Raw genomic sequence first — 14,107 nt, 5'->3', positions numbered from 1 at the left:
TGAATGTAAATCAAGTAATTAGTTTCCCTTTTTAAATTGATATTTATGTCCTAAAAGCTAATGAATTTCAATTAATGGGTTGTTATAGATGACTCTCCTGGTGTGGTTTTCTGTTTGCTGTTCATTAATGTGAGGTAAATTCTGTTCTGCTCATGCTTAGTGTTCTAGGGCAAATACATCTATTCTAAAAATATTTTTAGATAATAGATTGTTCACAGATTAATACAGTTTTCAAAAAAAAAAATACTTAAAATGGGAAACTAGCTCTGATTCACTGACTTGCTTCAGATCACTTCACTACTCCTTTTCAGACTGCCCCTCAAGTACTTTGAGGGCAGTGGGGTGTTCTAAGTAAGTGAACCTGAATGTTTCTTATCCTGATTGTACTTTACTTAAGACGACATTCACATGCAAAGTTTTCATATGTTATGAATAATGGTTCTTGAAGATTTACTCAATTTAAAAAAAATCCAATTAATTAAGTTTTGTTAACTTTTGGAGAAGAGTAGTGAGATAGTTTGACAGGTAATTGGCATGTTTCTAGTATTGAGTGAGATCACTTTTCAGTATCAGAGCTAGATAGGTATAGGACTGCTTTGATACTTAAATTAACTAGAAATAAGAGAATGGGCATTCTGTCTAGGTTTACTTATTTCCTGAATAATTGAAAAATGATTGCAAATTATGTGTTCTGAGAAACATGTAAACAGTACCCAACCTTTGACATTGTATTTTGATTTAATAATGTTCCTAGGAGTGAACAGTTTACCACCTCTCAGTTTCTTAGCACAGCATACCATTTCTACTGTGAATATCAAAAACTAAAATATTGACACCTGAGAGCTGCTATTATCTTTCTATAATAAAGTCTTAGAATATGTTTTTTCTTTGTCTTGGCTCTTTTTGATGCTAAAACCCTGCTTGGGCTTCTTTGTGGATGCATTAGCATTATAATGAAAGCTATTATTCTTAAGGCTGATGTTATTTAAAAGGAGCTTTCTAGGCCTTGCTTTAAGTTGCAAATTAAATGCATTAAATTCATTCTCAATAGCACTTATGAATTTAATGAGGAGCCTTGCAATTCTGCTTTGAGCTGAGAGTATTGAGATGCTTCATGAATACAGATGACTGACCTGCTGCAAAGGGTTCAGTATTGGACTTTTGCTGAGTATTTGATAAACAAAAGGCAGAAGTTAGTTTTACTAAAGCTAATATTGACTTTGTGTACATTTTTAATGTTATGGATCTGGAATATGACTGAGATTAAACTCAGTCCCTGAGAGATGTGACAGGACAAATTAATTTGAGCAAGGTCCTTCTGAATACTTCACATAAAAAGGCAAGGCTTCAAGAGTCCAGTTTTTGATCTTAACAGAGAGAGAACAGGTTGGTTACTGAAACTTTTGTTCTATTGAGGCTGTTTGTATTTGCATGAGATTCTTAGCACCTGAAAGTTTTACTCATTGAACATCCATAAGATACTGTGTGGTAGCATTGGTGATAGTTTTGTAGGTCCAGGTTGCCAGTTTCTGCCTTGTGGGTGTTCATTTGTCTCATACACAAAACTCTAGTTTAGCTACAGTCTGCCTCAGCAGGTAAGAGTCTGTCTGTCCCTGCTGCTTTATTTTGGCTTGGGTAACCACGGTGCACATTGCTCCTCACTAGGCTGTTTTTGTAGATAAAGATTGCAGTGAAGAATTGAAAGAGTAAATACACACTGTGTTTGTCTTCAAATCAGTTCAGGTCATCCTCACCATCTGCGATTTTATTGATATTCTGCTGTCTTTGTTTTCCCCCTTCAAAGCTATTTATTTATATTTTTAGTTCAGAGTTTTAAGTTCATTTGAGTTCATTGCAAAATGCTGTGGGGTTTGAGGAGGAAACTAGGTTAGAGAATCAATTTGTTGACTGAGTTAAAAAAAACCCAACAACACAAAATCAAGCAACCAGATAACCCCTACAGTTTAGAATATCTAGCATGCTAATGGTGAGTCTTTAAAATAGTCTGCTGACAGAGATAAGATTTTCAAGAGCGGTGGTTCACTCTGAAAAAGGTGAGAGCCAAGGTAACATCGCAGGCATTCAGACTAGACCTTTTAATCCGCCAGGTCTGGGTGGGTATGTCTTTTCCTTTTGGGGATCCAAAAACTTTTCATATTTTCATTATAGTACTTGAACTGAATTTACAGCTCCAAGGTGAGCTTACCTGTCCTAAAATCTTATTGTTAAACCATTGTGTACTAACTTACCCCTCCTCATGTAGGCAGACCCTGACAGGCTTCAGACTCAGCTACTTTGTTGCTGTGCTTTCTGTCCAAACTCTCTTTGGAGAGACCTGGATATCATCCAGGTGGAGGTCTAGGGTTTTATTCCTTCATCCTTGGGACACCATGGTAATCAGTCTTTGCTCTGTCATGGCAAGGCACAACAAGAGCCCCTGAAAGGGGCAGGAGTCAGTAACACAAATCAGAAACCCAAAGTTATGATTGCATCAGTGCAGAATGTTGGGAAGGCTTAATCCTAACCACCCATGGGTTGGTGCCATCCTGATTAAACTTATAATTTCCCTGGTCAGGTAACAGTGAATTCTTCTTCTGTTAATGATATTGTCCTGTTTGGCAGTTCTGCTTCCCATTCTGTGAATTCAGCACATTTTGCTCTCTAGACTGGCTTATCAACAATGACAGGACTCCTGCCTGGCCTGAGTTAGGTCTGTGCAGTTCTCAAAATTCAGCTACATTCTTCAATACCTGACTTGAAACATAATTGCTCATGTTCAGATAGTTCTACATGATTTTAGTTCTTGTGAAACTTGGTAATTTTGATTTGATTTCTTTGGAACTCCAAAGCTGGGCCTGTAGGAAAGTACTTGTGTTGTGTTTCATTTTCAAATGCTCTTGAAGCTACATTTTGTTCAAAGTAGTGCAGAAATACACTCAGGAAAAATATGCATGTCCTCAAATTTATAGCTTAACAGCACAAGTCACTGACATAATGGCAGTAAGGACCTGCCAAGGCCACAGGCTGGCACTGATTTAGGGAGGAATGGAGCAGAGGTGGTGCATGAATTTAGTGCTAATTGTGTGTTCAGTTAGATCCTCTGGGCAGCACACTTGGATAGCATGGATTGGGAATGAGGATGAGTGGCAGTTGTGCTCTGTTCTTGTCACTGTCGGACTCCATGAAACAGTCTATAAATCCCTGAAGGTATTTTGAGATGAGTATTGACTTTTGTGATTTTGAGGAAGATGGATGCAAAGTTCTGAAAATAGCACACTTCACTAGTGACATGTCCTGTGGCATTCTAGGTTGTAGTTCAGAGAAAAGATACAAAACTGCACTGGCAGACCTTAACTTATATATCTCTAGAAAGAATCTATGCTTTTTAAAGTCAGCTTTGCCACTGGGTATTGGATCAATATTGTTTCTTACCACTTTTGAGTTTTTGTGCGCTTTGGAAGATATTTTATTTCCTACTTTCAAGAAGAGATGATGAATATGGAATTGTTTTCATCAGTCAAGTCACATTAACAGAAGTTACTGATTTTGGAGTATCTGCTTGAAGGCAGTGGGAAGGGTGAAGTACAAAATTATTTTTAGAGTATTCTTCTGGCTATTAGAATTGCTTTTTGAAGTCATGAAAGTTGGTCATTAAAGCTTTAAAAAAGACCTTTGCAGAAGACATTGCTGGTGAAATATTAGTACTATTTTCCCTTTCTATGAGTATTGTTGTTACTCAGCTGTTGAGTGGGTGGTAGAGAACATGGAAAGAAAATTATTCTTGAAGAAAAGCTACTTAGAGAAGATTGCTGGTACTTTAACAGATTGCTGCAAAGTGTGCACTGTATATTTGATGCGGTAATTTAAAGAATAAAATATTGATGATTCAGCTTTGTGTTAGCAACAAATTGTTCAGAGTTGGTATTTAATATGAAAGCACAACCTGATCCTGAACCCTCTCTGGTTATGAAAAATCACTTAGCACTTGATATTAGAGTAGAGCAGCTCATGCTAGTAATTAAAGCAGTCAGTGGAGAACATTTGCTTTCTGCAGTCAGAGGTGATCTGCCAAACCTGTGCAGCTTCAGTTACACAACTGCATTTTCTGGCTTTGGCTTGTGATGTGTCCCCACTGCTTTGCAATGATGTCTAAGTTGTAGCTTTCATATTTTTCAGTCTTGTACTGCATTAGTGTATAACTCTGAACTTCATATAAAGTATTAGCAAGTTCTCTTCACAGTTTAGTCAGACAAAACAATCCTTTCCCAGCCTGAGAACCAAGGACACTGTTACAGCTTCAGGCCCAAGAAGTATGAACAGAGAGATGAGGAGAGGAGTCTGGGAGGATGGGACTGCATAACGTAAAGCTGTAATGGGACAATCAACCCCAGTATGGAAATGGACCAAAACTTATAAAAGTGTGAAAACTCATGACCCTCGTCCATCTTGGGTGTGGCCTCAGCCAGGCTCTGGTATTGCCCAAGGTGTAGGCCTTTTAATAAATATCTGCTTTATTCCTTTAACACTATCTAGCCTCTGTCCCAGGTAGCCTTCCAAGGCATCAGCAAGAGTTTTTATATTCTACCAGTGTGACTCCAAGGCAGGCTCTGCCTTTACCTCACATGTGAATATAATTGGGCAGACTGATCCCCATGTCTCTCAAATATCTGATTAATCTCTTTTAATAACATTCTTCTTGTCTTCTCTTCCTTTTTTTGTGGTTTGTTTTCATTATATTTTCATTTTGTTTATACCATGGTTGTTCTATATAAGCATTACTACACTTTGATTATGCTGTAGTCACTTTGTATATTGGCATTTCTACCACTGAAATTTCAATGCAGCCTGGGCTTTTTACTGAAGAGTCTCAAGGCACACTATGCAGCATGGATGAGGTATTTTGCCTATACCTCTTGTTCCTTGACTGTGTTTTAGTGCTTGGGCTGTTGCTTTCAGAACAACAATTGCCTTCAAGGTTTTGTTTTCTTTTAATTGTTGATATCTTACTGATATCACCTCAGGGACCAAAGGCATGATGACTGCCAGAAAAAAAAATTATGCTCTTAGCAGTTTTCTGCTGCATAACGTTCCTTCTTTTGCCAATGAAATCAAAAGGACTGAAAGCACACAGCAGATATGTGAATTCCTTTGCCTCATCTTTTGTATTGTCTTCCCCTTTCCTGCTTGGAGGAGAATGTAGGAAGCCAGACAGCTGAGTTTACAAGAATGTGATATTCAGCATCTCTTCCCCTTGCCCTCAATTTTCTTAGCACTCTTAAAAGCTAATTTATTTTCGTTTTAGTCAACACACTACTTGGTCTATGTGTTTTCAACAAAGTTGATGTCTCCAGGAATAAAACATTCCTTTTGAATCTGGAACATCGCATATTTTGGGATTTATTATGTATGCAAGACAAAAACCTTATACCCCAAGCCTCTCTTCTCCTTCTTTAATGCATTTTAATGTAATAGACATGAATATTGTCTAATAGTAATTAGGCAATGTCATGCTGGCTACTGATATGGAAGTAAAATGGATGGTAGAAATGCATCCTGCTAAACCTCAAGCATTCTTGAATGTCTCTGGAAAATAAATGTTTGTGGTCTCCACAATCTGCCATTTAGCAGGCTCTTGCCAAAGAGGATTCTGATACAGGGCCTTCAACACAGGGCAGCTCCATCCCAGTAATCCCTGCAGGCTGACGAGTGTGCCTCAGAGCTGCTCAGTATTAATGCACCTGTGGACATTTCTCAAAGGAGAAAAACTTATTATGTGCTGGTTTTGAACTATTTACCCTCATGCACATTCACAACATGCTTATCTTCATCTCTGCCTTTGCCCTTCAGTATCAAACCCCACAGGCTCCCAGGCTTTCTGGAACAGAGCAACCTGTGTGTGCCTGAGCTCACATGTACTAGGGGAACCCAGTCCTCCAGCTCCTGAATGCTTCACAGGCCAATGACATTCCTGCTGTGTGCCTGCACAAGTCTGTGAATGTTGGTATGGCCAAGACATTTCTGGTTTCCTGTCACTGGCCAGGAACATTTCTGTCTCTGCGTTATGAATATTGCAGTAATGAAACGTTCGGCAGCTCTTGATTGCATCCCTTCTGGATAGAAGATGAGACATGGCAACTCTTGGTGATTAGAGGAGCATCTGTCAGTACCTATTTATCTCTTAATATTCATGCTATAAATAACTGGAAATGCTTTTACTTAGGTCTGTATATATCTTCCTTTATTCTGCATGTAAAAATTCTGCTGTCTCATAATTTAAATAGTCACAATTGCTGTAGGAAGGTATAATGTGAGATGGAGAATAACCATGTTCTAATGCTGTGAACTGATGAAACCTCTGCATGTTAGCTAAATACAGTACAGCTGGCCTAATCAAGTTGTTTCCTATGGGCTGGTATCCTTCATTCTCATCATACCCAGCACCAGAAATTCAGATCCACAGCATGTTCCTAGAACAGACCCACTGGGCAAGAGCAGGTGCTGCACGCTGTGCCAGTGCTGGCTGTGGGTACCTGCTGAGAACACTGTGGCCATTGATTTGACCCCACTTCTTTCCTGTGTAAGGCTGGGAATATAGGTGTATTTAGCTGCCAATTTTCATATAGATGCTGGGGAATGACCTTTGACCCTTCCCCTTTTATAAAATTTAAAATAGGCTGGTAAAGTTAAATATTCAACAACGTGACTAAATCAAGCTGTTTTCTCTTTTTGTGCTTTTTGGGGGAATGGGGGAAGGATTAATTTTGGAGCTTTTTTTATTTTGAATATTGGAATAAAAATGTAGTATAGAGATCATGCATCCTTAGCATTAAAAATTGAATGAATAATAAAAACCTCATTTAAATATTCATTTAAATGTTCATTTAAATATCTTAAATTAAAAAAAAATTAAACAGTGTGTGCCTGAATGTTGTGGTTTCGTGGTGCTGCTGCATTTCAAGGAAATACAACTCTTGAAATTGTTAACACAAAGTAATTCTTGTTATTATGATGGTATTAAAAATTTATTTTCTTTGACATTTTAATGTTGAAATCTTGTACAATGTATCTGCCCACTCACAATTCATATACTTTCCATCATCAACTGCTTGTAAATTCATTAATTTTCTGCCCCAAGAAGCATTCAGAACAGCAGAAGGATTAAAAACTTTGTGGATGTAAGCCTTGGAAAAGTTTTGAGGTGGTAAAATGGAGAAAAATTAAGGGATTGTAGAAGGTTTTGGGAGAAATAACCTTTGGAGCTTCTTTATAATAGTCAGATGACTTTTGCCTTCTATTCAATATTTTGTGCATTGCATTGATTATTTGTGGCCAGCAAATTGACTGGTGTGTGGTGGTTCAATGGTGCTCTTTAAATAGAGTGAGAGAGCACACAACATGCAGACCTAGCTAATGCAGAGCATGTAGGGCTTCTTCGTACGACCATAATCCAGCAAACATATTTTTAACTTCCTCAGGCAGAAATATTTTCATTTATTTTCCCTTCATAGTTTGGCTGGGTGTTTTTGGTTGGGTATTTGGCGGTTTGTTTTTTTTCCATTTGGGTTGGTTTTTTGGGGTTTTTTTGGTTGTTTTTTTTTTTTTAATCAAAAAGGACTCTCAGTGTTGTGACTTTGATGAGTGCTCATGGTGTTGAGATGGGAACGCTCAAGCGCTCTGATGCAGTGAGGAGCCCGAGACTGGAGATACACGAAGCTGCTCCTGTGCAGCCACGGCAGCTGCTGCGGCACGCGCCGCGGGCACCGGCCGCTCGCGCGCCTTTCAGCTCCTGCACGCTGCCAGCGGCTGCCAAACACAGAGGGAAATTCACAAACCTGCGGGACAGTGTAAAAAAGAGCCCTACAAAAAGCACAGCAAAAGTAAAAGCTGCTAGTGGTTGGGTGTCTGATGGCTCCTGCTCCAATTGCTCTGTAGGGAAGGTAGGTGTTGCAGTGTGTGTTTGGAGATGTGCGTTTTTGTGCAAACTGTTGGAAGTATGTTGCATTCTTTTCTTTCTGTAGTTTTAGCCCTGCCGTGTCTAATGACTTTCTTACCAATTTTTCTTTTATATTTTATTGCTAGAAATCAAAGTAGTAATTATTGAAATCAGATTGGCAAAGGAATACTTGTTCTCATGTTTTCTAGTGAAGGTTGCTGTACTTTATACAATAAGGGGGTTTACAGTAATTTCTTGAAAGTTTAGTTGACTTGATTTTTGCTCTCCAAAGTGTATCTTTTTGTTGTTTCCTAAGAACAGAATTTGCTGAATTTTACAGAATTTGTTTGGTTAGTTGGTCTCCTTGAGGATGTGTATGGTGCTGTGATATACCTACATATTAGTTGGTATTTCCTCACTGAAGGACTTGCTGTGGGTTAAACACAAAAAACTACTTACTTTGGAACAAGGCAGACTTAAAGGGGTGTCTCATATTTTGTATGGGTAGGGCCAAATTGGTGCTTGAGCTGTTTACTTTGATTTGTCATCTGAAGCCTGGGTTGTTCTTTCAGGAGACACAGGTTTATTGCACTGAGCATTTCCTGCATCCTTTGCAAAAGGCATATTAATATTTTTCCAGATCAATTTAGATTCTCCCCTACCTTCCTCTTTTTAAGCACTTGAAATATTGTCCTTTAGTCTTTAGATGTAAGAATGCTTTAATGACATTAGGATTAACTCTCAAGATACCAAACATATTTTGTTCTTGCATCTTTCAGTAATTGCAATGTTTTTCAGCAGCTTTCATTTTGGAAGGATTGACTTTGAGCTGAAAAAACCCTGTAGAAATACCATATGTACATTTAATATGTGTTGCTGTTCTTGGATTCTTAATGCAATTAGCATTATTTGCCATTACTGTTTAATTTGCTGGCTGCTGTTGATGTATGCTGCTTTGTATTTTAAGGCATCTCAAACTTTTAAAATGTTTAATACTCTTTATGTTCTGGGGTTTTTGTTCACTTTTGGGATTTAGTATTTTCTTTTGTCATTATGCTTCATTATTTTTAATGATCACAAGAACGTCTTGGAACATCTAAATTGCAAGAGCTTTGATCTGCTGTTCAGCTTGTAATGTTGATGATAGTTGCCAGCAGTTTGTGTTGCTGACAGCTTGTTGACAACCAGTATGTGAACATCTCAAAGACATTTGAGTCAATGTTTTGCTCAAAATGCTGTTTGGAATCTTACTCCTTTGCAGCTTAATTGTCACTAGGTTCCCTGGTTATTATTTTAATGAAGATTCTTAAGACCAAAATTGTCCTAGTCTGCAGATGTTTGGTAACTCTGTGAAGATCTGTGAGAGAGAAATTGAAGCTGTTTTAGCACCTTCCACCCTTTTGGCTAAAAGGGTTTCTTTGATTTTTGCTAAGTTTAGAAACCATAAAGTACTTCTGATTTTTCTTCTTTATCAAAGAGGAATATTAGCTTTGTTGAGTGCTATTAATTTCAGCCCATTTCCCTGCTTTTGCACTCTGTTGTATATTGGTGAGGGGATTCTGTTGTGAAACCAGCCCACAGAAAGCCTGAGTCTGTTCATTGACCTGAGCAGGTTTTGTGTTGGACCCCGAAGTCTCAGTGCTGCAGGGAGAGTGCCTTGGTGTGTGATGTGACCCACCTGGGCATGTCCAGCTACTGTGGTTCCTCACCATCAGTGCAGGGCTGGGAATGTGTGCCATGAGCAGTGTGGTTCATAGGGGCTGTTCTGCATTGCAGTTAGGCTCCAAATCCATGTATGTGCTAGTTCATAGTTGTTTATGCTGTTACATTTGAGTCTTGTTTGTTTGAAACTGTTTTTCTAGTTTTCCTTATTTTTGACATTTTGTTGGTGATTTTTAGCCCACAGAAGCTGTTCCTTCCTCTTCTCCCATTGTCCCTGTGATCCCTGTCCCACCAGTCCCTGCTGAGACCATCCCATCCACCATACCACAGGTTTTTATTCTGTTTTGTTTTGTTTTGTTTTATTAAACGTGTTCAACTTTTATTTTTTAATTTGTTTTGTTGCTTTGCTGAAATACCTTTTGCTACTCCGCACTCAGTTTTGAGGTGAACTGTTAAATACCTAGAATTTCACTCTAATTTTTGTTCATTTTATGACAGCTTTTTGTACATTAAAATATTTATATTTTCATATAGAAGTGACTAGTTAGTTGTGATAAAACTAAAGAAAAAATAACCACAAGAATGGAAAGGACCAGTGGGATATTTTGTGTTCATATAGTAACTTCATGGCCATTGCATCTGTACTAAAGCATTATTGCTTGATTTGTTTCTAAAGAAAATGTTTTCTCATCTCCTCTGAATACTTCATACATGTCTTTCTTTGGTTGCACTTGCATGATGTTTCTTATGCTCTGCACCCATTTATTGGTATTACTGTTTTGGGGGACATTTAGAATACAAAAGAGATATTTTACCTCGCCATTCCTAACATATTTGACTCGAAAAATGTTTCCCTTCTGAGCCTTCGTCTTTTAGGTCCCATAATGTTCAAACAGCCCCCAAAACAGAAACCAAACCCAAGAAAAGTGAGGGCAGTAACATGAGTTAATGTTGCTATTTCCCATGTAATTTGGAATATGTGACCACAGCATGGCAAGCCATGCAACAACCCAGATAGCCAGCAGTTACATTTCTGCTAATAGATTGTCATTCTGGTTTTTTGTAACTTTACTGTAACTTACAGTGCAGAAATCTGAAATGATGAGTCCACCCCATCTGAAAAGATGGATTAATTTTTGGGATTGTTTGATGACAGATGTTTATTAACTTTAAAAGGAAATTAAGCTATCCAGAATATTACTTGAAAATTTTTGTAGTATGGAAGTCAGTATTTTTTTTTCTTAATTTTTACTTTCGGGCTACTTGACTAACCTTGCAACAGGTGGTAATCTTTGTCTTTGCTGAGTTTTTATTTTTAGCATAATCTATAATTAGCAAAACTTTTTGCAGTTGCCTGTTTTATAGTGCAATTTCCAGTAGATGTGTGTTTATTTGAATCTCTCACCTGTACTTCTTCCACCAGGAAGACCAGAAATTTGATTAGTTTTAGAAATACTCCCTTCTAATAGGGGGATTCTGTCCACATCAAGATTTGACAGGCCAGTGCAACCATGTCCAGATAGTACCTTTGGAAAGCCTGGCAAAGCTTTTTTCATTCATCATTGAAAAAGATGGTAAATTTGGTAAATGGCTGCTGCTTGATAAATATAGGAGTGTTAGGAACAATCACTTAACTTACAGAAGGGGTTTTACATTGGTTAGCTGATTTGTATATCAAACATACTGTTTACCAAAGCTCACCTACTAACAGCAACTTTGCTTTTAGTTGTCTTTTTTTTTTTTGAATATGAAAATAAGAACACTTGTCTGCCTCAAAAATAAAAATCATGGGGAACCAGCTTTCACTGGCACTGTATATGTTGAATATAATTGGATGTTACAGAATCCTAATATTAAATAAAAATACATTCCAAAATGGAGTGAAAAGAACATGACTGAGCAGTTCAACCTTGCTTTCTTCTGAGTAAAACCATAAAAACATATGTTTTTATTAAAACATATGGTTATATTTATTGTAACCTTAACAATAAATTATAGTAATGAATAATAGGTTGGGATTTTTAGTACAGGATCTTAATTTTAATTTACTCCTATTTTAATAGAACCTACCTGCACTTGAATAAGAAGCAGAAAAGGAAATTTAACTTAGTGGCAAAAAATGGTTGTGAAGGATAGTGTTGTTTTGACAGAGATTTTTATTGTGACATTAATAACTAGTGCTTAATGTCTTTACTGCATGAAATGTGCCAATGCTTCTATTGAGAGAACTGCTGGGTGAGAAAGACTTTTGATTGCATATTGACAGTCATATGTGTCATCCTTTTTGTTTCCTCTTACTTTTAATTGTCTGCTTTGTTAACGTGTATAAGTCCCACCTGATTTTAGTACTTATTAAATCACACAGGCTTAATTTGTGACACTTGATAGCAGATTGATGGCTCCTGTCTAATGATGGGAGATTATTCATCTCAGCCTTTTCAAAGGCACTTCTGAGTCATCACTTCCTAGGTTTAGGAGCTTTTAAAAATCATAAATTCTTCAGAAGTGTGTTGCTGTCATAGTAATGAAACAAAAATGCAGAATACAAATAAGTTAATGCAATTGTCATGTTTTTGCAGGTCTTAACTTTACCTTTGCATGAGTTTAATGCTGGCTTCTTTTGCAGCCTATTAAACTATCCCTAAATTTATTTACATGCACACACACACCCCCAGGAGATTAAAAAAACGAATGTCATAATTTTAAAGATAATGTATTTTTATACATAATAAAAACCCCCTCAGATTCATTAAAGCAGTAAGGAGATTAACTTTGTTTAGTGCCACTGAACTTAATAATTAACAGTATTTGGAGTCTGGAATATATCTGGACACTGTTTGTTTGTTTGGCTGATGTTCCTAGAGCAGGCTAGATGCTGCCTATTTTAAAGGCAGATAGTTGATGGATAATTGGGAAATCTGTTTATTTGGAAACATTTCAGAAAAATGCCATCAGATCCTATGGATTTTCTTTTTGTTGAAACCACATTTTTCACAGAAAAATTCTCAGTGTATGAGACCAAAACTGTAAACTTACTCTACTGGTTCCTGGCTTGTAAAAATGCTAATATTATTTCAGCTTTCTGTGGCAATAATCTCTGGCTGCTAATGCTTGTTAATCCTTAACAATTTTCTGATGGAAGCCTGTGGTGCTGTGGGGTAAATGAATGCCTGCTGTGGGTTTGCTTTTGCAAGTCAGTTCTGTAGGTCCTTTCTTGCTTAAGTTGCATTTCTGCAGGTTTTCATTTAGCAGTTTTTGAAGGGGGTGGTTCACTGCTCCTGATGGGAAGAAAGGGAAATCGAATCCACTGAAAATTGGTTTTGAGATACTGAGTGGTAAAACAACCTCTGCATATCATACCTCAAGTGCTGGGGCAACTGGCATCATGTCAAATGGTAGCATGACTCAGGTTTTCTTTTGAAAAACAAGGTAATAAATGTCAGAACTTAGATATTAACTATGATCTCAGACTTCCCTAACGGTGTGGGCGTATGTCAGGGAAGCAATTTGTCCAGGATAGTAACAAGTGTTTTAGAAGGTCAGTTTTGAGATTCTCAGGGTCAGGCTGCCTTTTAACAGAACTTTGAGAAAGCCAGCAAGTTAAATGCTGTAAAATTATCAATAGTGCATTTTCTTATGCTGTTCATTTTTTTTATGTTTCATTTTTAAAGGCAAATCCCCCTCCAGTGCTGGTGAATACAGATTCTTTGGAGACTTCAACATATGTAAGTCTACACTTGCTTTCAATTCTAACTTTAAATCATGTTTTATGAATGTAGTTGGGTACACTTGTTGTTGCTGTTTAAAAAGACCTATTTTATCTCTCTGATCGTGCTTGATTTTGTCAGCTCTCATGATGGTTATTTAAACTCCTTAAATAGCTGTTTCATGAAAAAAAAATGTTGCAGATTTCAGGTGGGAATTTTTCTGTGTTTCAGTGTATGGCAGTGCAAAACACAGCTGAGATCCCAGAGGTTCAGTGTTCAGAGAACAATCTGTTTCTTCAACTGTGCAGGCAGATACTTTAATATTTAATGTGCCATTTCTGTTGCACTTCTCATAAAAACATTTCTTCATGCAGTGGCTATACTTAAGGTTTTAGTGCTATAAATATTCATAAAAATGAGTTGGTTCTGTTTGAAATATTAAGGTAATAAGTGTAGTTATGTGGAGGCTGAGCTGTTCATTTGTCAGGCATAATTACAACATTTACTTATGAAGTCTTCTATCTAGGGGAAGGCCCTGGAAATAAAGCTTAGCTTAGTGGGTGTGAGATCCCTTTAAAACTTGGAAAAGATAGGCTGGGTCAGTGATTTTTATCATGTGATATATTCTTGCTCCTGTCTCTGCTAATGTTTGGTTTGTTAGATGAATAAATTCAAAGGTAATTTTTCAAAAAAAGAGAGAGTATAGAACTAAGCTAAAGGAGAAGATAAAATGATGGAGGTTTTTGTTTACTCCTGTTTATGTAGAAGATATTTGAAATTGGATTAAAGACCTTTGTACATGGAA

General features: G+C 37.3%; 1 protein-coding gene across 13 annotated transcripts in view; it reads left to right on the top strand.

The window, feature by feature from the left end:
- The window catches only part of DLG1 (discs large MAGUK scaffold protein 1), a 140,182-nt gene that overhangs the window by 76,290 nt on the left and 49,785 nt on the right, over window positions 1–14,107 (top strand). For 7 of the 13 annotated variants that reach the window (XM_058812449.1, XM_058812446.1, XM_058812445.1 and 4 more), the window contains 2 exons: window positions 9,833–9,925; window positions 13,267–13,320. In XM_058812449.1, the coding sequence (XP_058668432.1) occupies window positions 9,833–9,925; window positions 13,267–13,320 (147 nt within the window). The remainder of the gene's footprint in view (window positions 1–9,832; window positions 9,926–13,266; window positions 13,321–14,107) is intronic. The other 6 variants (XM_058812450.1, XM_058812452.1, XM_058812448.1 and 3 more) reach the window with 1 other exon arrangement.

This window comes from Ammospiza caudacuta, chromosome 11 (genome assembly GCF_027887145.1).
Source record: "Ammospiza caudacuta isolate bAmmCau1 chromosome 11, bAmmCau1.pri, whole genome shotgun sequence".
NCBI classification, from domain to species: Eukaryota; Metazoa; Chordata; class Aves; order Passeriformes; family Passerellidae; genus Ammospiza; species Ammospiza caudacuta.
This window is presented reverse-complemented; position numbering and strand designations above follow the sequence as displayed.